Source organism: Chroicocephalus ridibundus, chromosome 1 (assembly GCF_963924245.1).
Source record: "Chroicocephalus ridibundus chromosome 1, bChrRid1.1, whole genome shotgun sequence".
Lineage (NCBI taxonomy): Eukaryota > Metazoa > Chordata > Aves > Charadriiformes > Laridae > Chroicocephalus > Chroicocephalus ridibundus.
In genome coordinates, this window is record NC_086284.1 from 100507395 (window position 1) to 100533162 (window position 25768).

Here is a 25768-nt window from a genome sequence, read left to right on the forward strand (position 1 = left end):
GCGCTGCAGGTAGGCAGTCCAGGTGAGTGAAAACAGGGCTTTCTTTCTCAAAATCTTGTGCTCTGCCAGATCCTGGTCTGCAGTTCCTCTGTAAATGCATCAAACATTTGCAAGCTAGAAAGGTTTCTCAAAAACTCATAAATCATTATTATTTTGGTTATTTTATTTCTTGTCACACTCCTGGTTTGCTAGATTAAGAAAAAGGAAAGAACAGGATTGTGTCATGAAAGCCATCCATAGAAATTAGGAAAATATCTTCTCTGTCAACTACTTATATCATCATGCAGAATTAATTAAGGTTTTACTAATTAGGGCTGTCTTCTAAAGAATGATTAAAAACCTATATGCACTTTATCACGTGTTATTCACTTCTGTAGGGTTTCGTAAAATGGGAATGAAGTAATTATGTAACAAAAAGCAGTGAAAAAGATTTTAATTGGTAACCAAAAAGAAAAAGCTGATAAATGTATTATGAGTTCAAAATTTTTCAGATACTGACAGAAAAGAGAATTCAAAGATAGTAGTGGATGCATAAATCGTGATTTTAAAATTCCTGCTAGTGAACACATCATAAGTTAAAATTGAGATAAGGTCTTTAAATACCTAATAACCCCCCTTAATGCATTTAGTGCATTAAGTGTAAATGTGTTTTCATTTTGCACTTACCAGGAATGTCGAATATCATTAGATAGTTAGGCACCCAATGAGGAGTCCCTGAGCCTTGAATCTTCCAGATAGTAAGTGGTTATCCGTCTGCTTCCTGGTGTTTGGTGGTGGTGCTGGTGTGATACAGCAAACACAGTTTGTGATAGAAAAGCAGGTGGAGAAGATTTATGGTTGCAGCTGGTGTCAAAACTAATTTAGTTTCTTTGCTGGTGTTTACACTTCAGCTTTCAAGATTATTCTTGAATGATCCACTTCCTATTTAATGTTCTCATTAGACAAACCTGATCAACACAAACCACTAGGCACTGTCTCATTTTGCAAAAGTACATCTTTTTTCTTGAACTGCATAGCAAATGGTTTCACTAAACCAGCTAAATCGACCCCGTAGGTCCAATGACCAAATTTAATAACTGTTCATCTTTGTTAAAGTACAGTGTTTAATGATCTCATTCATTAATACATCAATGGTTGCTTTGGCTGATTAAATTTCTTCCATCATTTTGACAGTATGATCTAAATGTAAAGTACAAATATTCCATGTGAAAATGAAACATTGTATTCTGGGCCAATGTCATAGATTATTTCTTAACTCACTTAGAAGCCCACCAGAGGAGCTCGTGTTAGGAGCCTTCAGAATTGCTCTCCAGTGTGATGTACTAATCGCAGTACTTGGGAGCCAGAAGCACTTAACAGATTTGAAGTCCAGGAAGGAGTGTGTGACTTTGTCATCTGGTCCCCGGCATAAAACACAGTCAGAAAGGATTCTTGGATTTACACAAAGCAAAATTAAATTGGGGAATGTTAGCACGTACTCATAAATTGATTTTAGTTAGTGGCTTGTAAAGTTCATCATTGCGAGCAACGATGACACTGGTAAACAGTATCTTCTTAGGCTACCAACTCGTATTTTATCATCTTATCAAAATTATTTCACAGGAGGAGATAATAAAAGCATTTTCCTTCCCTTAAAACGGCACTATGACATTCATGTTATCTTCAACATCCTATTCTGATTGCTCTCATCCTTTGTCTTTCCTTTGTGAGAGCCTGAGACTGCTAGTCATAATATTGACTGAAAACACCTTTTTTAGGTCCTTTGCGTTCAGCCATTAAATAGTTTGCGTCTGTCAACTTATTGCTCATATACTAAACAATTCAACAGCTCATTTCTCATCACGGATCCGTGGGATGAATTAAATGAGAGAGCCTAACAGAAACTCACTGTTAAAGCAATTTCAAATGCCCTCCTTTATGGGCTCAAGGGACTGTGCTGCTGAAACAAGGGTGGTAATAAAAGTAGAACTGCTCAGTCATATTCGTGAGCTATTTCAGAGTGTTTCACTTCTAACGGGGCAGAGGGGGCCCACGCCTTTACAACTAAAGAGAGAGGAGGAGAACTAATTGCTTTCTTTTCTCCATTAACTCTACTTAAGCATATCAGACAAATTAACTTTGTTAAATTCTTACTAAGCAAATTTTCTTTAAGAGCTAATGAATTTCTGAAAGATAACAAAAAAGTGAATGTAGCTTTATAATCTAAAGCTAAATATCAAAATCCAAATCAAATAGTTAAATGCATTGTCTTCCAAAGTGTGATAGCACATAGCATTGAAGTGGTTATTTGTTTAAAGTAAAATCGAGAAGCAAACTATCAGTGACGAATTAAAATGTGGAGGTCTCCTCTGTTTACTTTTTAATCATTTCTAGAGGAAGAAAAATCCTGTGGTTTTACCTAGACAGCAATACAGAATCAATTGAAAAGTCATTGAATGAATAATTTTGTTTTGCTGTAGCATTTTTTCTGATTTTTACTGGCAATCATGAGACTAAGCGTCAAGGATTCAAGTCTTCAAAATCACAGCAGCAGCTGGCACTTTTATAAGTAGTCCTAAAGGAAGGCCAAAGCTTTAGTGATTATTGAAATTGTTTCTGTTACTGGATGTGGGCAGAGTTTTTGCCAAGTTTGAAACACACTTTGTTTATGGAGCAGTACAAGGAAACCATATGATTGCTAAACATACACCTAGTTCTGGAGCTTATATGGCAAAATTTTATTTCCACAGGTATCACTCTGCACGGAAAGTAATGATTAAAAATGAGAATAACAAGAACAGCTGAGCAAAACCTTATGTTTCATATATACTCAAAATACAGTGAAATCAATATGAGAAAAAACCCTGTTCAGAGCTTGTCAGCGTTAAAGGCAGAAGACATCAGGAATGTCTCCATGAGTTCATTAAAGACGTGGAAGGAAGCATTTCCACAGAAATGCTCAAACAGTATTTACACTTGGCACCTGTCCATTTTTCTCTATATACGCCCGAAGGGATTAGACAAAAATTTTATTTTAACAAATAACTTTAATGCAAATAGTATTTTAAAGGCTGATTGCCTTTATTCTGTACTAGGCAATCTTGCTTAACTTTTCCAGAACCTTCTGCATATACCTACCCATTTAATATAATAAATTATTTCCTGAAAAATCAGCATTTCTTGCCTGTGTCATCCATAGGAAATGAAGACTATAAAGAAAATGTTTTTCAAAGAGCAGGGAAATAACACAAGTTACAAAAGTTTTGTATTGTAAGAGAGATTTTAAAAGACATTATACTCCTCACATTTTTCAGTGGTAGAGGTGGCCAGTAATTATTAGTCACTCCATTGCATTTTTAATCATTCACCTGTAAGACTGATACAACTGAGGTTATTTTGTGGTTTTTTTGGGGTTTTTTTGTCGACCCTCTTTATGGATAAGCAGCTTATAATTGATCTTTCAGAAGTCGTGAATACAAATTTACTTAGTTACTGAGGTGAAACAAGGTGATGCCACCGTGCTGGGTCGTATAAAATCAAACCTATTGTGCAACTAATTGTACTTTTCATTTTCTTTGGTAAATAAGTGCTTGGGACTCCTTTTGTGTTTGGTGATAAAATGAACACAGAACGGTGAGAAAAGAGCTACTGAAGCAAACATCTTCTCTGAGCAGATAATTAGAACAGGGTAGGTGATTGCCCAAAGCTGCTGTTGCTGGGATTTCATGTTTGATGCTTACCTATCATGAATTAACATAACATAAGGTATATGTTTGTCAGTATGGCAGCTATTTGGAAAACTGAAATGTTTGACAGCAGTAAATATATCTCCTAGTACAAATGTGTCTCTTACCTTTGTTGCTGTTAGTTTGTACGTCGTTAGGCAATAAACATCTTTGCATTATAGCTATAGGATGATTAGGGGACTGGAGCACCTCTCTTATGAAGAAAGGCTGAGGGATTTGGGTCTCTTCAGTCTGGAAAAAAGACGACTGAGGGGGGACCTTATCAACACTTATAAATACTCTAAAGGGTGGGTGTCAGGAGGATGGGGCCAGGCTCTTTTCAGTGGTGCCCAGCGACAGGACAAGAGGTAATGGGCACAAACTTGAACATAGGAAGTTCCATCTAAACATGAGGAGGAGCTTCTTTACCCTGAGGGTGGCAGAGGAGTGGCACAGGCTGCCCAGAGACGTGGTGGAGTCTCCGTCTCTGGAGACATTCCAAACCCACCTGGACGTGTTCCTGTGCAACCTGCTCTGGGTGACCCTGCTCTGGCAGGGGGGTTGGACTAGATGATCTCCAGAGGTCCCTTCCAACCCTATGATTCTATGATTCAATGAGGAAAAGGTCCAGTTAAAGGATTCGTTGCTTTCCAGAAGATTGTTCTCCTCTTTTGAAAAACAGTTGTATCTATGAAGGTGGAAAGAGAAAGTTGGAAGGGAGTCTGGATTATGCAGGCACAGGGAGAAAGGCTCGAGCCGTTGTGAGGAGGTTTCTCTGAAGCTGGAGAGAGTGTGTCTAGATACCTCCAACTTTTAGCACTCCTGTCCATACCAACACTGGCAGCTCAAGTTTCTCCTTAAGGAAAGCTTGGGACTCTCTGGTATAATGGGAGGTGCTATTTGCATAAATTATGAGAGCGTTAATACTGAAAAAAACTTTAAAGTCATGTATTATAGCATTGGTGCTGCTGCTGTGCTTCGGCCACAGTTTTTCTGGTGTATAATTAGTACTATATTCGTGGCCATTAAGAGATGTTTCAGGCCCCAGGGCAAATAGTCACTGTACTGATGATCCCCTTCTATGTTTCCTCATGCTACAGCCCTCTCCCATACTTCCTTTCTTAATTTCTGCCACTTCTGGAGAGGCAGGTGGTGGGGTCTGATGGGAGTTTGGGTCAGAGCAAGGAGGAATGGTTGGGCCCTGTGTTCTCTCTCCGCCAGCTTTCAGACAAAGTTAGCACTGGCTGGACCCACGGTGCTGTGAACCCATGAGGTTGGGCCTGTGTCCTCGTGTGGATACACTGTGGTGGGCAGAGGAAAGCAAGGAACTATCAGGATTTCCCCTTTATTGCATTAGATCTGAGTGTGTTGCTGTACTTGATCTGAGAGGAAAAAAACCTGTCACAGACTCAATCACTTTACTACATTTTCTCTGTTGCACTGTAAGAAATGACAAAAAGAATAACATGTGCGATAAGGGCATGAATAATTTATTTTTCTCAGGTATTTACTTCTTCATGTTCTGAGACAAAGAACAGGAGGTCAACAAAAATCTGTGACCTTAACTGAGTTTAACAAACCATCAAGCACCTTTAATATTCAATAACTTTTGTGGGTCTTCCAACATTCTTCACAGTTTTTAGCTTTTCTTTCAAACTTTTGATAAACCTGCAGGTTATATTGAGACCTTGACATTTAGTATCAGGCCTTCGTGGTAAACTCTAGGTCTAGCATTGTCACAAGTTTTCTTCACTGTGTATCTGTATTTGGAACATGTAGAGCTTTTCCTTGAGATGAGCTGCTCTTATTTTATTTATGTATAAATATATAAGTACTTGCTTATGTCTGGAAGACTCACTGCAGTGGTTTTAACGCTGCTTTAGAATAATACACAGTCTAATAATAGTGCATCAATGTGCATTGATGCACATACATCCATTTCCAACAAGACTTATCCTCTTCAACTTAATGCAAGCAAATTACGTTGAACCTTTCTATGGATTTTGGAAAGAAAAGTCCTATCAGAATTTATGGTTCAAACACCGTCATTTTAATATGAAGTGATTTTATTGATATTAAAAACTGTTACTTTAATATGAAGTGATTTTATTGATATTAAAAACTGTTATTTTTTAAGGTTATTTATGCTACATAATTTAAATCATCTTTTTCTAAAGCTTGCTAGTTCACTGTTATAAAAAACAAACACAGAAAATTTCAGTTGTTCTTAGACACCTGCCAAACCTCTCCTTTTGTTAGAAATCATTTCTTTTGTTACCATGACAGTTTTATTTATCTGTTACTCCATTTTATAACCTCTCCTGAGGAGATATTTTTGTTAGCTTATTTTTGTATACTAGCAAGAACAGTGCTTTTGTTGTGCCTGGCAAGAAATACATTGAGATTGTGCACAGAAAGTAAATAATCATGTACAATCAACTTTACTATGTCACTGGATTATCAAAAAGCTGGTTTCAATTTTTGCTTCCCTCAAAATGGCCCAAAATAGCCATTTTGAGCTACCTGATTAGTTGCACAAATTCTCATGGCTCCTTTTGTTTCCTTCCACAGTGCCCCCTAGGTTTGTGGTTCAGCCCAGCGACCAGGATGGGATCTATGGAAAAGCTGTAATTCTCAACTGCTCTGCAGAGGGTTATCCTGTTCCTACCATTGTCTGGAAGTACTCAAAAGGTAGGATTCCCCTAGTGATCACTGGGGACAGATTAATTCTGGTTTAGTAACGGCTCGCTCACCTGTAAGTTGCTGGTTTAATCTCCATATTGTCGGAGGCTGGCAGGGTGCAATAAGGGAAGTATCAGTCATGTTTATACTGTTCTTCTGTCATTTCCCTAAACATGTGGTGCTGGCCGTTGTCATAGACGCAAGGCTGATCTAGGTGGGCTTTTGGTCTGCCTTAGAGGTGTCCTGAAGCTGTGAATGTGTGCCTGTGTTAGCTACGGCCTTAGCGGGCAAGTGATGAAATGGACAGCTGAGAGAAAAGAGACACTGGTTTAATCTAAACAACCTCAGAAGAAGGTTCACCAGCAGCATTTGGCTGATTTCCCCCCCGCCCCGGCTTCAAAATCCATGATAACATAGCCAATCGTATCTTTTCAGCAGAGAAGAAAGGTCAGGTAGCATTAGCATAAGCAGTAATTCAGTATGCGCTTTACATAATGCCTTAACATTTTCTTCACATGTAACAGAGCATTAAAACTGGCTCCACTTGACCCTCAGTAACCATAGGAAATTGACTGCTTTTTAATTAAAATGTGCTGCCGGCTAGATTGCGTCTTCTGGTCAGTTGTCTTCTGGTAGGTTGCAGCAAAAAAACCAAACTCTCCAAACTCTGTATGCAATCTAAATGAGTTAACTGTTTAAAAAGCAAAACTAGGTGCTGTTGAGAAGAAATCCTTATGTCATGTCATTTTTGGTTTTCTTAGGGTATAAGTCCAAATTATATTCAAAGAAAAGGGGTGAAGGAAGAGAAATGTTCATGTTAAAGACTATTTTTGCTTTTATTAATACATTCTGGTTTGTGGCAAGAAGGGTGCAGAGCTCCAAATGCCATTAACCTCAATGGTCTATGTGTTTTTAATTATGAATATATGTCACAAAGAAGTAATTCTGTTTTGTTGTGTTTGTGTGCTGAAGGAGGAGGCCAAGCCAAGCTAGCTGAGTTGTGATTAACTGCAGAGATAAGCAGCTCACCTTAATAAAGGAGAAAGGGATAATGGTTTGATTTTAGTGACGTTCTACCATCAAGTGACTGTTTTTAAGTTTTTCCATTAACAGCTCTGAGAGTTTTAAGTCAAAGAAAGCTTTAGTAGATACATCGTGTAGGCAAAGCCATTAAACTGCAGTTTGATTTTTTGGCCAAAATAACTCTAGGTGAAAAGGTCAGTATTTTTACAAAAGCCTATATTTTGCTAATGGATGACTGCAATTTCAATACCTAGTCTAACTAGGGTGCTGTACAGGTCTATAGGATATATGCTACATCTTCCTTTCAAGACGTACATTATACAGTTGGTTTGTGAGCAGGATTTATGCCAAATTCTGAAATAATTACTGAGGTGAGGCTAGCAGGAGTAAAGCAATCAGATCATAGCTCATCTGTAGGTACCACAACAGAGTAGAAAGGGCATCTGTACACCTGCAGGTAAGTTAGCATCATTGGCTTTTCATGTCAGTGAAAAATAGAAAAAAGAGGGTTCATTTTTTTTGTACATCGGGATAGACAGTTAATGGAAACGGACTTGCTCTCTCTAAAGAATAATGACAGTGATCAATACAGACACCCCATAATCATCAAGAATCTGTTGTTTCAAGTCCTTCAGACTTAAAGAGGCAACGAGCAGACACTGAAACACAGGAGGCTCCATCTGAGTATAAGGAAGCACTTTTTTAATGTCTGGGTGACTGAGCAGTAGCACAAGTTGCCCATAGAGGTTGTGTAGTCTCTTTCTTGGAGGTATTTCACAAGGCATCTGGACATGGACCTGGGCAACCAGCTTTAGGTGGCCCTGCTTGAGCAGAAGGGTTGGGCCACATAACCTCCAGAGGCCCCTTCCAGCCTCAACCAGTCTGTGATTCATGAGCATGTAGTGCTCTTGCAGATTCATCCGTACAGTTGTGTGTGATGAGTTGCTGTCACTGCTCAGGAAGGACTTTGGCTGTAATAGCAGGAACAGTGTGCGTGAAGAGTAAGAAGCCTTTGCAAACTGTTATGCAAAAGTTTGCCCAGTTGTAGCTATCCTCCTGTATCAGCCCTTTCCCTTCTGTGAACACCAAATTGTCCCCAGATTTTTCATGTGAAGAAATATAAGAAGTGAGCGCTTGCATCTATCTACCTGGGCAATCAACTGCAGACAGGTAGACTTAGTGAAGCATAAATGTGCCTTCCAACTAAATGTCAGGAAAAGTGGCTTGTTAAAGAAAAAAAAAATAGACAAAGCGGGAAGTGGGATATGCACATGACGAAATAAGTTGAAAAATCAACAATGACAACTGATTTCTGTGAAAACATGATCCTTTTAACATTTCTAAGTTCACAGTATCAGCCACCAGACCTTCAGTGTAACTGTAAGTCCCCGAAGCAATCTCTTCTAGGACCAGAAGGATTTTTATTATGCATATCTGGTCTTTTTTAATATTCTAGATGTTGTATTCCTAGGTTGTTATAGCTTGCTATTTTATACTAAATCATTCCCCATAGTATTTATTCATCGTATTTCCTCTTGGGCTGACTCAGCCAACTGCATATAGTAATTAATGCTGACAGATATTAACTTCGTGTACAGAAAGTAGTATAAGAGAATTCCATTGAAGATGACTACCTTATGATTTCCCTGAAAAATCCAGTCTTCTGCTGCCAAAGTAGGTTGTAAAACCCTTTGTTACAAGAACCTTATCTTAATATACACTCAGAGAGTCCCTAACGCTGGAGAACCTGAACTTGTGTTGGACTTCTGGACAGTATGGCAAGCTGACAGTATGGCAGTATCCTGTTCCCTATTTCCTAAATCATCCAGTATCTAATTTCCAAGGAAAAGCAGGTTCTGTCTTAAAACCAAAGCAGATACAGAAATCTTTGGCTTCCTGTCTTTTTATGGACCTTCCATTTTTATATTACCGCCAGACGTGGTACCTCATGACTGATTAGTAGTCTGAGCTTTTTGTTTCTTTCTTTGTTTTTTTTGTTTTTGTTTTTTTCCCCCCAGTCCAAATAAATACCAGTTACAAACATGTCAGAACAGAGATTTTATATGTCATCAGTCAGTTGGCTGTAGGATGAAACAAGCAACACAGTCACTGTTGTGGTTTTCCAAGTTACCCAGAGTTTCATAAACAAGGTCCTAGAGGTCTCTTGAGCATGCCATGTTTACTACAACAGACGTGCCTCTTAGTCATAAGAAATTCATTTGGTGTATGCATTAAGGATGCATATTTGTATGACTGTTCAGCTGTAATTGTCAATAATTTATCAGCCTCTAAATGTACAACAAATGTGCTTTTTTACCCATGAGTGGTCTGAAAATCTCCTTCATTTTCTTTCTCCCCCTACCTGGTTCTTCCACTCCTGCTTCGTGCTCCTTTTGCCCCTTTACCTTTAACGTGGGCAAATTATTGCCACTGCTACATTCCAGAATTCTTTCTTCTTTTCATTTAATTAATTCGTTTTTGTCAAAGAACCATTCTGTTTGTTATGATGATACCAAAAGCCATTCATATTTTAATTGAATTGAGCGTCTAAGAAGAGGAAGCTATAGTTTCTGTCTTATTTTTGAAAAAAAACCTGAGGTACTTTCCTTACTAACTAACCTATTTCCTTGGGGGTCCTCCTTTAGGTGCCGGAGTTCCTCAGTTCCAGCCAATTGCATTGAACGGTCGTATCCAGCTTCTCACAAATGGCTCCTTGCTGATTAAACATGTGCTGGAAGAAGACAGTGGATACTACCTCTGCAAGGTCAGCAATGATGTGGGAGCAGACGTCAGCAAGTCCATGTACCTCACTGTTAAAAGTAAGAACCAACCCACTTCTCTGTGATCCAGATATTTCCATTGAGTGAAAAAGGCTTGTCTACTGCATCCTTAGTTTGGAGGGAGGGGAGGGGGGGAGGGAGGGAAGAGGTTGGTTTTGTTGGTTTTAATTCAATGTTTTAATTCAATTCATCTGCACATGGTAACACCTGGAAGTTAGTATGCTAATAAAAAGCATTATTTAGTAGAGGGAGTAAAGGAGACTTAAAGATGAAAAGGTTTAAGATCTCCTTTCAAAAATTTGTATCATGTCAATGAGCTACAGCTGAGTAACGAAGTAGAAGTACAAAAAATCTTTGGTCAAGGGTAAAAAAACAATAACAAAGGAGAAATACCCACAGCAACTGTTACAAATCTCCGAAGTTGAAGAAAACATGGATTAAAAAGTCGCTTCATCAATTCTCTAGATACCATAGATAGATACGATAGGTACAATACAGTAGATACCACAAGATGCTGTAACATACTATAAGATATTATAGATACAGCCATAGTAGTTATTTTGACTTAGCCACTAGCAGATAGATTTCAGAAAATGCATCTAATTCTGTTGAATCTGGAGTGCGTACACAACGACCTCAACCTGTACTTTCTAGGCACAGGAGACAAAAGCAATCTAGTTTTCAGGTGCATGTTAGCTATAACCTCTTCAAACACAAGCATAGCTGAGAATATAGAGGAAATATTATGACAAAACAAAGCTGCAGAGCTAATATAATTTCTCACTAGAGAAAAAAGAGACTATTGACACTTCAGCATGGCAAAAGTTCCTGGATGACCTATTAAATCAGTATTGAAGGAGGTCACCAAGTCATGCACTTTCATGTTTGTAGGATTTTTGAAGACTGAGTAAGTGCTTTGAACTTCTGAGATGTCAATTAGCTTGAAAAAGGTTTGCCCTTGAAAGTAAAAAGATTTTTTTTTTTCCTGAAAGGAAGGAAAATCCAACTTATTCTCCATTGGAGAGCTATACTTTAGACCACTAATGTTCAGTTTTAGGGGTGTTGTTTGTTTGCTGTAATGTCAGAGAATTAATAAGTTCCTTGAAAGGAAGAGTGTCAGCTTAGTCAGATTTGCAAGCCCCAGTCCCTCAGATGTCCCCTTCACTCTGATTTACCATAGTGGCTTCGTCTTCTGAAAAATAACATGATATCCCTACCTCTCAAGCAAGTATATTAATTGCATACTTCTTTCTGTGGATGAGTAGAAGTTCCAGCTCCTGTGGTTTCCATAACTGGCCATTTTTGGGCCAATCTTCAACTGTAGTAGCAATGTACTGCTGTAATATGCTACAGAAAAACAGCTTTCCTCTGGTTGGCAGCTATGCACACTGCCTGTCTGATCAATGCATGCAGTTTCATGTGTGATAAAAGAGCATCCCTTATCAAATAGGAGCAGGAGCTTCCCTGGAGAGTCAGTTGCTGTTTGAATCTAATGAAAACCCCTCCGGCTCTGAGATAGCAGGCAAGCAGGTCTGTACACCCTCACACATCCACACTAACACACGTACTGCTCCCAGCATGGCTGTTAGAGCAAACGCTCTTAGCGTGTTGGTGCGTGCGTAGAAGACGCAGCGCTTTAGCTTTAATCAAGCACACATTAAGGACAAGCTGCTTTGGGGAGTGACTTGAGTGGAAGTGTGCCGTGGTGGGCTTCAGCTATAGCTGGATCCCCTGTTCTGGTGGCGTGATTGCGGCACATAATACTTGCACCTGGTCAGGTGGAGTGACTGCAAAGTGAGGGCCTGGGCCAGCCCTTATTCTCTCTGGTACTGTATCTTGTATTTGTTGTTTTCTTTTTCTCTGTGGTTGCTCTGGTTCCTGTTCCCTTTCCCCTACAAGCTTCTTTCTGGACCCTAGTCCTCAGGGATAGTTCTACTACTAGATAAAAACCTCGGGCTTCCTTCATGAAATTCACTGTGTTATTAATTAATGGATCCTTATTCACAAGGTCACTCCAAATGCCACCTTTACTCAGAGGCAAAGGTGATGAGACCTGGCCTAGGCAGTTACTTCTGGGTAACAAAGTTGGTAAGTAAGAAACAGCCTTCCAGAACATAAAGAAAGATTAGCACCAAGATTGGCTTAGGTGGATTTAATCTCTGAGTGTAAAACTAGATTGCCTCTCAGAAAGAAAGACATGGCAGCAGTCCCCTTACAGCCACCTATTCCACTTCTTAATTGTCCCTTATACCACTCATACCTCATGTATACAGATGCTAAACATTGACAGCGTCATTGTAAATTTACCAGTACCGCCCCAACCCTTCTAGACGGGTTATTCTTCTCCTCCATGTTTGATAAAAGTTTCCACCTACTCTGTTAGTAACATTGCTGGATAATTTGTTGCCTTTCATAGATCCTGTGACAAATCTCTTAAATGAGACTGGATGCCTTACCCTTCCAGAATTTCCAGTGTCACTTGAATCTAAACAGAAAAGCTATTGACCTTTGATATCAAAAGAGGGTAGGCAATTTTTTTATTTTGGTAATTCAGGAGTGGACAGAATAAACATTGACCTAATATACTTCCATGACTACCTTTAAAATTGACTGACTTTTCCTTAGTGAAAAGCCAGCTCAAGCTATAAACCATCTTGCGTTGCTTAATGAGACTCTTAATGCTAAGAGGAAAATAGTAGTCATTCCACATACACATTTATTTAGTGCCTCAGTGTTTGTTGCATGGCACCTTAATGTCAGAGAAACTGGTCCGACTTCTTGGTTGAAGGTAGCTTGGGAGAAGGGAGTGCAAAGAAAAAAGATGAGAGGAAGAGAAAGAGGCTTCTGGAATTCTAAAAGAAATGTGAAAAGAAAGAGCTGACAGAGTTGATGCTCAATCAGGAACCACAGGGCTAGAAAGGCAACCGTGAAATCTGAGAAACTTCACCTAAGAGCTATTATCCTTCTACCTTTTTTTTCAAGAAATGTACATAAAAATCACGATCAGTGATTTTTTCTCTTCTTCTGAAGCAAAGATAAGTAGTTCTCAAATTCCTTATTCACCAAGACATACAATATTAGAAAATTATGAGAGATCTGGAATAAGGAATCTAGTGCTGTCTTGAGAAATGACTCCTGGTGCTTGGGATGAGAAGACTTCTAAAGAATTTCTATAAAGGATAATGAGCCTTTAACATGAAGGGAAGAACTAAAATTATTTAAAGGTTGCCTGGGAGTCACAAGGGAAGAGATTTCTGCTTAAAATGGACTGCCTGCCTGCCTTCATCTGAATAAACGTCACACTTCCTAATTCCACTTTAGGGGCTATATATAACAGAAGGGTATTGTGAAAAATTTCCATTCTTAAAATCAAGCTTTCATTAAGGTATGTATGTTCCTATGTAAATAATCTGTTGGAGGCAGACATGTTAGCCCTGCCCCTTCCTAAATACATCACTTATTTTCATGTCAGTATGGAGACAAAGGTTTTAATCTGATCACCATAACATTTCCAACAAATCCTGTCTGCCAAGAAAACAGAATTGCTTCATTCATTTTCCTCTCAAATATGCTTCTTAACTATTTGCATTATGTGTTTAATACATAAAGCCAAAGCCGTCAGTCAGACCCACACCTCCTTCCAGCAGGAACATCCTAATCTCAGCTAATACTTTTAATGCTAAATTTCACCACTCTAATTTTTTTTTTTTTTTAAATCTTTAAAAATTGTTAATTATGACAAGAGCTGGTGGAATAACAGAAGAAAAGGCTGTTTGGGAAAGGCAGCCTGATCACAGTGTAAAAGTGAGTCTAGTGCCCTGTTTCTGCAGCTACCTTGGGTCTTGACTGTGGTAATTCACCACCCTGTGTCTCTGCTGCCTCTGCCTCCTTTGGTGCCTCTCGTCCACATGACCTCTTCCTGGCAAGATTTATTTCTCTCCATCTTCAGACAGCTCATGGAGCAAAGAGGTCCCAATCACATAACTAGCTACTACTGCAGAAGAAATAAAAGATAATAGTCGTTATGAACACAAACAAGCCCAAAAGATGCTTATGAAGGGAGATTCTGAATCTAGTGAAGCTATTTCCTCCACTGCTAGCTAGCAGTTGTCCCACCATACGGATGAAGCACTGCAGCATTTCATTCTGAAAATGGATAGAAGTCTATGCCTGGCTCCCTCTGTGAAACTTTATCTGGACAGGACAAAGGCACGCTCCCCATGTGGCCAGTCAAATGAGTTTGCCTTGCTGCAAAACCTGCAGTAAAGCCAGCAAGCCGTGATGGAGAACTTGCTGTGCGCTGCTCACCAGGGTGCCTCTAAATGCCTATTTTAGTCTTTAGGAATGTCATTCCTTATAAAGAATATAGGAATGTTGAAGTCTGTCCAACTGCTACTTTTCCTTCTGTATGAAAACAATAGCATTTATACATAGATGCACGACTTTGTTTAGTCCAATTTCTCATTAAAAATGCATATATCCCACAAGATATCAGTAAGGTTGGCGTTGCCTATTCTGCGTTTGCAAAAAAAAATTATCCATGATATGTTGTAAAGGAAGACCAGGGAGTGTCATGATAGGATGAGGGGAATGGTTTTAAACTCAGAGCGTAGATTTAGATTAGATATTAGGAAGAAATTCTTTACTGTGAGGGCGGTGAGGCACTGGAACAGGTTGCCCAGAGAAGCTGTCGATGCCCCATCCCTGGAAGTGTTCAAGGCCAGGCTGGATGGGGCTTTGAGCAGCCTGGTCTAGTGGGAGGTGTCCCTGCCCATGGCAGCGGGGTTGGAACTAGGTGGTCTTGAAGGTCCCTTCCAACTCTAACCATTCTATGATTCGTTCTAAGATAAAAATCATCATTTCTAATATCTTCAAAAAATACTTACAGGAAAAACCGCAATCATACTATGTCAAATTCACCTGAACCCAGCTATTTTGATATTTCGTAATCTGTCCTTGCTCCATTTTTCAGTCCCATGGTCTGTAAATAGTATTTTCTGTGGCAAAACAAAACAAAGTCCCCTGGTCTGACTGTGCACTCTGTTTTACTGTTTTCTTCTCCTAACATTCTGCCATCCTTAAACAAAAGACTTTTTCATTTATTTGCTTCTTCATACTTATTTTGCAGTTATCTCAGAGTGCATTTTTGTCCAATGGGCAAATTTGGCCAAAATTGGCAAAATTCTCTAGCTGGGTTACTTGCATAAATGGTAAGAGGAAATAAAACAAAAAATAATTTTGGTGAGCTGAAATTACTCATGTATTCCAAAGTTTACTTTCTCTTGAGCTGGCGAGCTGCCCTTGCCTATCTTTGCCATTACTCTCGTCACCTATTTCTTGTCAAACAAAGGAAAAAACTGTGTTAAATATGAGGATATGAGTGAAGTACAATACAGCTCAGTTTAAATTCCAAGTCAGTGGTGATGGATTGTGATACTCTCTATCTGTTTTAATTACTTATTTTTTTTCATTAAATGCACAGTCTAAAAGATGTTGTAAGAAAGCTACAGTAAATCTTTGAAACAGTAAAATTCTCCCTAGACAGAAGTACTTTCTCTTGCTAGTAAAACAGCCCATTTTTTTCCTAATGAGGTCCTCCCACTATGAGAAATGAACAGGGTCTGAATGCTGTTTTCTGCCTCTTCAGACCACTGGCACAGCTTTGATTTAGGGACTTGCACTTTAATCACCCATCATGTGTCATTACCCCAACAGGCGGCAGCAGCCGCAAGATACAAGCTCCGATAAATTGCACTGAAAATCGCTGAAGCGATCCTTTGTTGATTTTCCTTTACAGCTATTCAATGGCAGATCAGCTGTCATAACAACACAGTGCCTGTGGCAACAGGGTGAAATTAAACGTGAAGTATGTTCAAGGTAGCTGGTAGAAAGCTGGAATATCCCTTTTCTTCTGTACATTCAAATGCTTTCTACTTCTCTCAGTTATGCCAAGCCTGTGGCAATTGGCTAAAACGAATGCTTTCTCTTGTAAGATAATTGCCAGATGTACTGCAGTACAAATACTCAAGTGCTTTTGTATGCAAATCTTTGCAATATTCTTATTTAAGGAAAAGAAGGAAGGTAGGACTTCACTCTTTTAAGAAGGTATTTTTCTAATTGGGTGCAAGGAGAAAAATAATATAGCAGCCCTTTTTATTTTCTTCAAGGCTTCAAGCAATGTTTCTAGCAGGAAGGTGAAACAGATTTCTCTCCAGCTAGCTGGCTAGCTAGCTAGAAAGTGCGCATAGGCACTGCTGCATTTTTTCCATTTGTATCAACAGTATCGTATTTATTGGTTTTTTCAGTATAGTTGTCTCTCACAGCTTTATATTGCCCAAATAGCAACATTCACAAGGAAGCATGGGTGGGTTCATTTTCGGAAGTCTTCTTTCTATTGAACTTTTCATAGTGGATCTTTTGAATACTTTCACATCTTCACTTTTCTCAGGAAGCCCTGTAAGGGATAGGATTCAAAAGGTGCGTACTCCAGCTGCCGTTTTATTTTCTTCCTTTGCTGAATACATAAGTAATGCTTAAACACAGCCGAACTACAGATGCTTTAACTGCATGTCCTCCTTTCTCAATCGTAATACCTCTTGTGACCTGTTAAATTACTAGTTTATTCAGAGAAGGTTTTACATGGCTCCCAAAGTGCAATGAACTCTGTGTCAATGTTTGGCCAGCTGTGGTCAGTAGAGTTCTAAGCAACAGGGATCATTTCAGATCAAGAATTACAGTTCCTATGTCTTTGAACACCGATGAAACAAGACTTGAAAAGAAGGTCTGCTCTGCTCTCCTCCTCCAGTTGAGATGGTGGCGTTGCAGTGATTGATACAAGCTAGATAGATAATCCGTTCATAATAATCTTCATCAAGGAAGTAAGCCCACAAATTTCAGTATATTGTATTTGGCACAATATTGCAAACCCTACTGTGCTAGAATATAATAAATGGTAATCCTGAAAGGCTCTTATCTGAGAGGAAATATTCTGGAAATTATTGTTACTGGTAATTTGGAAGATCATTTTCTTGAAAGAGAATTTTAAACATAACAATTCAGATTTAGGCTTGCCTTCATGTGAAATGTGAATTAGTACCCTTCTGGAACACACTACGTCTCAATAACCTTTTAAGGAAAATACATGCCAGTAAGCATAGGACAATCGACAGCCAGAATTTCAGGATTATTCAGTTTTGAGTTACTCATTACTCACCTACCAGGTTTAGTTTAGTAAACATTACTCCTCCTCCTAGTTTGATAGGACAGGTGGAACATCTGATGTTGACTGTCGTCTCCAGCTGCAAAGAAGTTTAGTGCCCTTCTCCCAGCTCTGCCACCTGGGCACTGCACCGCCTCTAAGCCTCCTTTGGGAGAGCAGGCAGAGACCATCCAAGGGTGCAAGTCACTGCTCGACCCGCAGCAACTCACCAGCGGGTGAAACCGCTTTGCAAGGCACGCTCAGAGCATCGTATTCAGAACTAAGTGGTCGGAGCTGGAGGTGATGGCATTTAGAGGCTGTGGTAACATCTGTTATATGAATCTGGAACTGGAAGATGGGGAGAGAAATGAGCAGACATAGTAATTACATTTGAGTATCTCAGAAATTCTCATCAGAACACATCACTTTTCTGATGTTTTCTTAAAACTATGAAGTGGTTCTAAATCTCAAAGTCAGCCGCCCGAAAGTGTGTCTTAATGCAAATACTGTTAGGACGGTATTGTGACAAGTTATTTCTTTTTTTCCTTTAATCCATGTGGTAGAGTGCACATTACATACTACAGTGTAGAGGTAGAGGAGTAGACACTACAGTGACTATGCACTTACAATGCCCATAATTCTGTAGTGATGTTTACTGGTTTATCTTGAATCAAATTGATTTCAATTGCAGCACGTATATAGGTACACAGTCACATTTTTCTTGAATACTTACCTTAAGGGGTATTTAATGCTTGTAGTGTATATAAATCCCTGGATTTTCATGCTTCTATTGTGTTAAGCCAAATAGTTTTCTGGAGTAACATTTTAAAACAGAGATGCTGCTGTGAATATACTAATTTCATTTGTGGGGTGGGGCCTGTACGCAGTGTGTTTCCTGGGTTTAACGTTGGCTTCAGGGGAGGAAGTGCGTGCATGATCTATTGTTGCTTATTTTTATTTTTGCCATGTCATCAGGAGTTGGGCCTACATCTCGCTGACAAAGATTAAGTAAACTTAAATCAAGAGATCATTGTAAAGCAACAGTGGGATGTAAATTAAATTAGCAGGTATGTGCGGTACACATGCCTATTTCCATTTCAGAAAAGCGAGCTGTTACAGTACCGTGTTTTTCCCTTTCTCTTTTCCTTTCTGGTTTCCTTTCCCCTCAGTTCTTTTCTCTGTGTCTAGTTATGCCAGCTTTAAGGTACATCTCATGTACAAAGCAACTGTCTTCCAGCGGGACAAAGCCTCAGCCTCAAAGAGGAGATACGGTATTCTCGTGTCTCACATCATTTTCCCTTCACACCCACTGGTGCTTCTTCCTCTTCCTTGCTGTCACCATCCTGCAAACCTGAGACCTCTACCATCACTTCCTTCCTTCCTTTTTTTTTTTTTTTTAAATCCTTTTGCATCCCACATTCATTCTTCTATCTGTCCATTTCAGAGCTCCCCATTGTTATTCTCATCTGAGTTTAGGATTTGCAGAATGCTGTCTGAGCAGCAAAAATAGTGGACAGAGTCTTAAATGACAATATTTCTTAGATATCAGGGGTTCTCCTGCACTTTGAATCTTTTCAGCACAGTCTTTTTCAGCACGTCCACTGTCCTTTATTATTGAATGCTGTCGTAGGACCTGCATTAGCATTCTTTATACTTATTTATTTATTTATTATGGCTGATTGTTTATCTCTACCTTTAATTTGACGTACAAAACTAACTTTTGCATTAAAAAGGAAGGAACCATTAAGTTATAATAAAAACATATTAATTTTACAGTATCTTAAAAAATGTTTAGGATATAAATACATCTGAGTACCAAGTGACACAGACACCAAATCAGTTACGTACGTTTTTCTGTATAATTCTCCTGTAGTAAAAGGAAAATGTAAAAAAGGTGGTTTATATGCAAATATTTTATGCTTTGGATAAGAAAGTTATTTCTTTTTAAATATAATCTAAAATGTTGCTATTAGCCAAAGACAATCTCTTACAACTGCTTCCATGAGTGCAATTTTAAGCTTTTTTTAAAGCAACCAATTTTGCCTTCAAATATAAAGAAAATTACATTTTTTGTAGTACTTTCTTTTTCTCTTCAAAATAGTTTTTCAAGAGTTATGTGGTAGCTTTGTTCATAACCCTCTGTGAAACTCCTGCAATAGTACTCAGTATAAGTACAGTGTATAGATTCTGTGATAATCGACATAAAAATTTAAACTTGCATCTGGGAGGCATACAAAAGGAACAGAAAATGCAAGGTAGGAAGAAGAGCTGTCTACAAGCTGAAGATGCTGTATACAAAAGAATTTAAGGCATTGCTTAAGGCACCCCTTCCGGCTGCACATGTCAGGCGTAATCAGGAGGACGGATTTGTGAATGCAGATTTTCTTTCAGCAGCCTCGATGTATTTGCTTTGTGGGAAACAGGTTTCCCTCACCCTGCATTGCGTTCCGAACCATTAAGATTCAACCTCTGCATCAGTGTGAGAGCTGCTTTCCGTGTTGTTCGTTCAGAGATTTGTTTGGTATGTGATGTTTGAACATATCTTAAATCTGATGCTTCTGTGTTTCTCGGGGAAAAAAGGAAGTGTCCACTTACGGCCACACCAATTGATTTCTGAGTGTCTTCACGGTATAGATAACTAAAGAAGCATGGCTCCATTTTTAGATAAATCTTATTAGGATCCTGCAGGGTTAAGGAATGAATCGATTTGGTCTGTCAAAGCAGGAGATAATGAAAGAATGAGCTCTTACTGTTGGCCTAATTACTTATGATTAATCCAACCCAATCAATTTTTTTTTTTAACTGTCTCCATCAGGCCACAGAATAATTAGTCTCACATTCACTTTTTGTTTTCTTTTCCGTACTGAGTTAGGATATTTGATTGTGTAGGAATAGTGTTGGCCGGGCAGTATGTACATCTTTTCAACGTTAATTTTACCTTCTCTATCATCATTTATTCAGTGCTTACCTTCCACCTGGCAAATTCCTGGTAGCCTCTGTGAAAGCAGCGTCGTGTAACTGACCACGTGAACACACGACCAAATTAAGAGACGAGAAATGATTCTTCAGGGATGAAATAAATGCTGTAGTTCCATCGCTATAAGAATTTAGATGTTCATGAAAGTTGCCCAGTGTACGCATTTATCAAAACTTTAGAACAGAACCATCTGTGCAGGTACAAGTAGGTCCATGCGATTGCTCTCGTGAAATTTTTTTAGCTGTGGTAGCTGTGAGTCTGTACCCTGTCATATTCCCTTGTGCAAACTGATGTGTTCTAAGGCAATCGAGAGAGCAGCAAAGTGTGGGCAGGTACTGGCAAAGACATTGTTTAAACTCCCTGCTTTTACAGTTGAAACTTCTTCCATACTTCATTTTGCAAAATATTGTGCGATGCCATTATGCTGTAAAGGTCCAGTGAGATCTCTTTCCCTGCTTGATCTATGTAAGTTAATGGCCTCAGGTACCAACATCTCTGTGTGCCCATGTGCATGAATGTGTGGGGACTGGCATAAATTGTTGTTTGATGCTCACCCAGAAGAAAGACTGCAAAAAGGAACAAAACCTATCCAGATGTGGTCAGGTGGCATAAAGTTTTCCTGAATGTACTTCTTATGCTGTTTACTTAGCTGTAATGCAACTTTCAGAGAGACACACGAAATGATTGATCTTCAGCTGATTAGATGGAGGTGACTGATTTCAAATCTTTGCAGCAAAAATAATTACACTCCTAGTTTTTTAGCAGAAAAAGATTTAGAGCTATGATGTGAATCCTGCCTTCATTAAACACAGTTCTTCTTGTCTGTTAATTTTTTGGATTAAATTCAATCCCCAAAGATACATTCTCCAAAAAATGCATCCTAAATATTATGTTCCTAAAGCCATTTTTTCATTCTTAAAGCAGAACCCTGATTTATAAAAATAGTGTGTAGAAAATTGTCTTTCACATTATCAGTGACATGCTGAAGGATGCTTAGCAAAGCAGGTGGCTATTTAGGAATTTAAACATAAAGTGCTAGGAGTTGGTTTGGATTTGGGTTTTTTTTGTTTTAAAATTTGGCTTAAACTGTTAAGAAAACATCTGTGCACATGTATTATATGCCATGCTCTATAAGTATATGTGATTAAGCCCTAACAAACATTGTAAGTCTTTGGAAATTAGCAATAAAGCAGCAATTGATGTCAGTAGTCTGGCTTTCAGTCAGCAATGCAAGTTCTCTCAGTTCCGTTTCCCCATTCTGAACTTTTCTTGTATTAGTTAAAATAAACCCCGAAATCATATCATCAGTGGCCTAACAAGAACATTTTTCTACTAACTGACATGTCATATTGAGAGATAAGTACCTGAGAAACAATCCTATTCTCCTCTTACTTCCATCTCAGAAAGGACAAAGGTTTTCAAAGGATCAAATGTCCTTTCTGAAAGTTAGATATTATAAACTTGTAACCACAAAATGAGAAAGAGATAGAAAAAAGAATATCTCAACAGAGCTATTACATAAGCACATTTTGTTGCAAATCTTTAGAGCAGTAGAATTAGTATCTGTTGGAGGGTTATTTTTTCCTCACTTTTAATTACTAGTCATTGATTTTGGTAATTGCACACATGTACATGCACAATAGTGCAGCAGGATTTGACTTCTCTGGTCTTATCTCAAAACTGGCTTTTAAAATGAGTGCCTATTACTGTAAGTGCTCCATAAGAAAGCAGTGCTCTGCTATTTTTGTCTTACTTTGCAATGCAGCATGACTGTTGCATTTACAACTGGTACAAGTTGGCTCTTTGCCATGCACTTAGAGCCTTAAACCCATAGTTTCACAAGGAAAATCTCCTGCTATCAGATTTTTAAGTGGTGACTTTCCAAGCTGAAATAAGGAAGAACAGACTTCTCGTAAGTGGTTGCATATTGCTGTTGAAAATCCAATTACTGTTTGCTAAATGCCCATCTCTAAGAATTAAATGATAGTTTAATGAAATTCCTAGCTTTTAAGGAAAACAGGCATGCACCTAAATGGTGAGGAAGACCACTACAGGTGTGTGTAACAATCCTGAGTGCCCTCAGGAATTTTGCAAACTCCACATGGCACCTGTGTCTGTTCCCAGATGTATTTCAGGGAACTCACAAGTAGAGAGATAGATGTGAATGAGGACTTCTGAGTTTGGATTGCTTGTAGTGACCCGTGCCTTTCTGGATCTACTTTGTTTCAGCATTCCCATCAGAATAAGTCACTGCACAGAGGTGCTAAAACTCTCCCTTTTGGGTCTTAAGCCTTTCAGCGTGAAACCAATAGACCTGCCAAAACACTTGAAGAGGTATTCACAAACTGAGAAAGGAGAGGACAACCTGGTCAGGAATAACTCTGGCACTATGCACTATTTAGCTTGGCTAGGATGACTAGGGCTTCTTCTTTGGCTGTGATCTGCTTTTAACCATTGCTGTCTAGTTATTTCACCTGTTAGGTTACAGTAGTAGAATAAATCAGCCTCCCTTCTGGAAGAGGGGGCTCAACTGCACAGTGCAGTAAGCATGGATGAGCCGGTGGCTTGGCATCTGCTGAGCTGTGGTAGGTGTCCACGTATCTGCCTAGCACAGGGGATATGCAAAGTAATTACTTGACAATTAAAGAGGTTGAATTTCCTCCCATTTGCTGTGGGGTAGGCATGTGAACCTGGGCAGTTAGCATGCCTTTGCTGATACACAGAAAGTTCTTTGGATGCTACAATTAAACTGTATATTTATGTGCTTATATGCATATACCAATATATATGCATGCTGTCTTCTGCAATTCCCGGTAAGTTCCTTAGATCTTCTCCATATTCAAGATTATTTCTGCTTTTGCTGATTATTCTAGCATATTCTAATAGTAATGTTACTTAGCTGTATTAGTATAAATCTCTGATGTGGACACTCTTTCTGGAGCAAGAGCTGACTTTTTGCAGCTTAGTTAAAATTGCTTTCAAAAGCACGGGACACATGAACGGGCAGATGAAACCCAAAGCATAAACCTGAAAGAAATTTTGCTTCAGCTCCTGCATTTGAAGGAGCAAGCCGTACGTGTGAAATATAAGAGGTTGAAAGCACCAGAGATTTAATTTGGGGCCATCCAGGGATACTTTTGCCTGGAAGACGCAGGACTTAGAGTACTTTTAGGGAATGCATCATGTACTTCCAACTTGCTTATACCAAGACAGCTTGATTTACCAGTGCATTAGCTTGTTTCTCATGCAGCTTGATTATAAGCTAATCCAGGGAACGTTACATATATGCTGAAATGCGGGTGACCTCGAGGGGAGTTACACTCTTACATCAGAGTAACTTCTGTGCTTTCATTCCCAGAAAAAGGAAAAGGGATAATCATACTATATGAAGTCTTATAAACCTTCTCAAGTGGTTCAAGTCAGGGCTCTTTTTGGTCTCTCTCATAAAGGTAGTGGAGGAGTTTCCCCAAGAACCATTGGATACCCAGGCAGATGTATTTCTCATTGTCAAGATAATGATTTGGAGGGAATTGGTTCTTTAGTTCTTGTACTTCAAAGAAGTTTTAAGATATAGAATCTGTATCCATTTAATTTACATCATTGTATGTTTCAACAAGATAGTAAGTGAGGAGTTTTCAGAGCCTTTGTGCAAGTCATGTAATGGGTTTTAAGTCTGGCATGCTCTGTGTGCCATGCAATGTCTTCTCAGCAAAAATTGCCTGTTTGCTTTAAATCTGATTTAATTGGAACTTCATACAGCTCCTTTAAAGATCTTTTCTTTTTTTTTTAAATGCAAAAGTAACTTCATAGCACCCCTTGACATATTGTTTCTATCGATTATTTTCAGGAAAAAATATGTTTTCCAGCTAAATTTTGTGCAGTATTAAAGGGTAAGCCAATCTGCATAGCATTTAAATTGTACAGACTGTATCTGCTGGGAGTAATCTTTTATCAGCATGTTTGCCTCAAACTGTTGAGTTAAATCAGGTTCTAAATCTACAGTAAACTCTGACATCCCTGTTTTGACTATGTGAAAAATTTTAATTTGTTTTTGCTTTTCCAGAATTAAGCCTGGGATCTACTTGCAACAGAAATACTTAATATATATTCCTTGATTGCTTCTACAGCTCCAGTAGTTTTGTATGGGTATATAGATTTTATTTGTCCATTTGGTAGCATTTTCTTTAAACCTGGTGTTATAAAGGATGGTATAATCAATAATTATAAAAAAAAACCTTAAATTAAAAAGTTAAGTGAATAATATGTGAATTGTAGACTTTGACTCATAAAAGATTCCTGTAGACCAAGACTAACTTCCCAGTTCATGTGATTTGCATGGAAGAAAGCATACACAAGGTTCTGAACAAGGAGATTTGTTTAGGAGGAACAATCATACTTTGCTTATTTTTAACATAATGACAACAACATTTTTGAAGGACAGCAGTACCGGTATGGAACATACATGTACAAATATAGGTATAACATCTTTATGAGGTAGACAGAATGCCTTCTGAATGTGAACTCCTTTACTGTGTCTCTCACATCAACTGATGTTAATAGTGCTCTAATTTACTGTTCCAGAAATTCTGATTTTGCATTTCTCGACTTTTTAAATATTTTGTAGCATACATCATGAAAATACATATTTTTGTCTTATTCCCTTTACCTTAAAAAAGTATAGTGCACACTGAAATAGTTACAGTGATGACTATCCTGGAGTTACAGAGTAAGAAGGGCTACTATGTACGTATATATTCGGTGTTTCAAGCCTCAGAGCAAAGTTAATGATGCATATAAATCATTATTTATGCAATATATTCATATAATCCGTATGCTCACTCTATAGAAACAATATGTAAGAGGCAACAGAAAAATCAGAGATTGACCTTGTATTTTTATGAAGCAGTTGGACAGGAGAGGTATGCTTGGGTCTCCCAAACTGCTCTCCTCCAGTGTCACAAGAAGAGAGAAAGAACCAACAGAAGGCAGTGGTATCTCTCAAAAAAAAACCCAACCAGTTTGTTGATTTTGTTTCACAGGAACATATCCCACCACCCCTATTCTGGGAAAGCCTCACTAGTGCTTTGTGCATCTTTGAACCCCGTTCAAAATTCCTGCTTTGGGGGCTGCTGGGAGGAGCAGGTCTGCTCACAGTTCCCCGGCTCCCTCCTGTCCTATTTTAATCTATCTGGAGGATTCAGCATCATCCAGCCTTCGTTGGTTATAGCTTCTGCAAGCAGTCTATTTTCAAACATCTTCACAGGGAACAAGTCTCATTCTAATCTCTTTAGACACATTGTAGGCAGTTTTTCTGAGGTCTGTATCTGTGGCAGGTTGGAAATTTCATTCACTCCCAGCTATTTTTGTGTTGCTGTTTCTGTATGCAAATATCTTCATGAAAATA

At 38.7% G+C, this 25768-nt stretch overlaps 1 protein-coding gene across 2 annotated transcripts in view; it reads left to right on the forward strand.

Moving 5' to 3' along the window:
* The window catches only part of DSCAM (DS cell adhesion molecule), a 461329-nt gene that overhangs the window by 307315 nt on the left and 128246 nt on the right, over positions 1–25768 (forward strand). For both annotated transcript variants that reach the window (XM_063345273.1, XM_063345266.1), the window contains exons 10-11: positions 6276–6395; positions 10055–10228. In XM_063345273.1, the coding sequence (XP_063201343.1) occupies positions 6276–6395; positions 10055–10228 (294 nt within the window). The remainder of the gene's footprint in view (positions 1–6275; positions 6396–10054; positions 10229–25768) is intronic.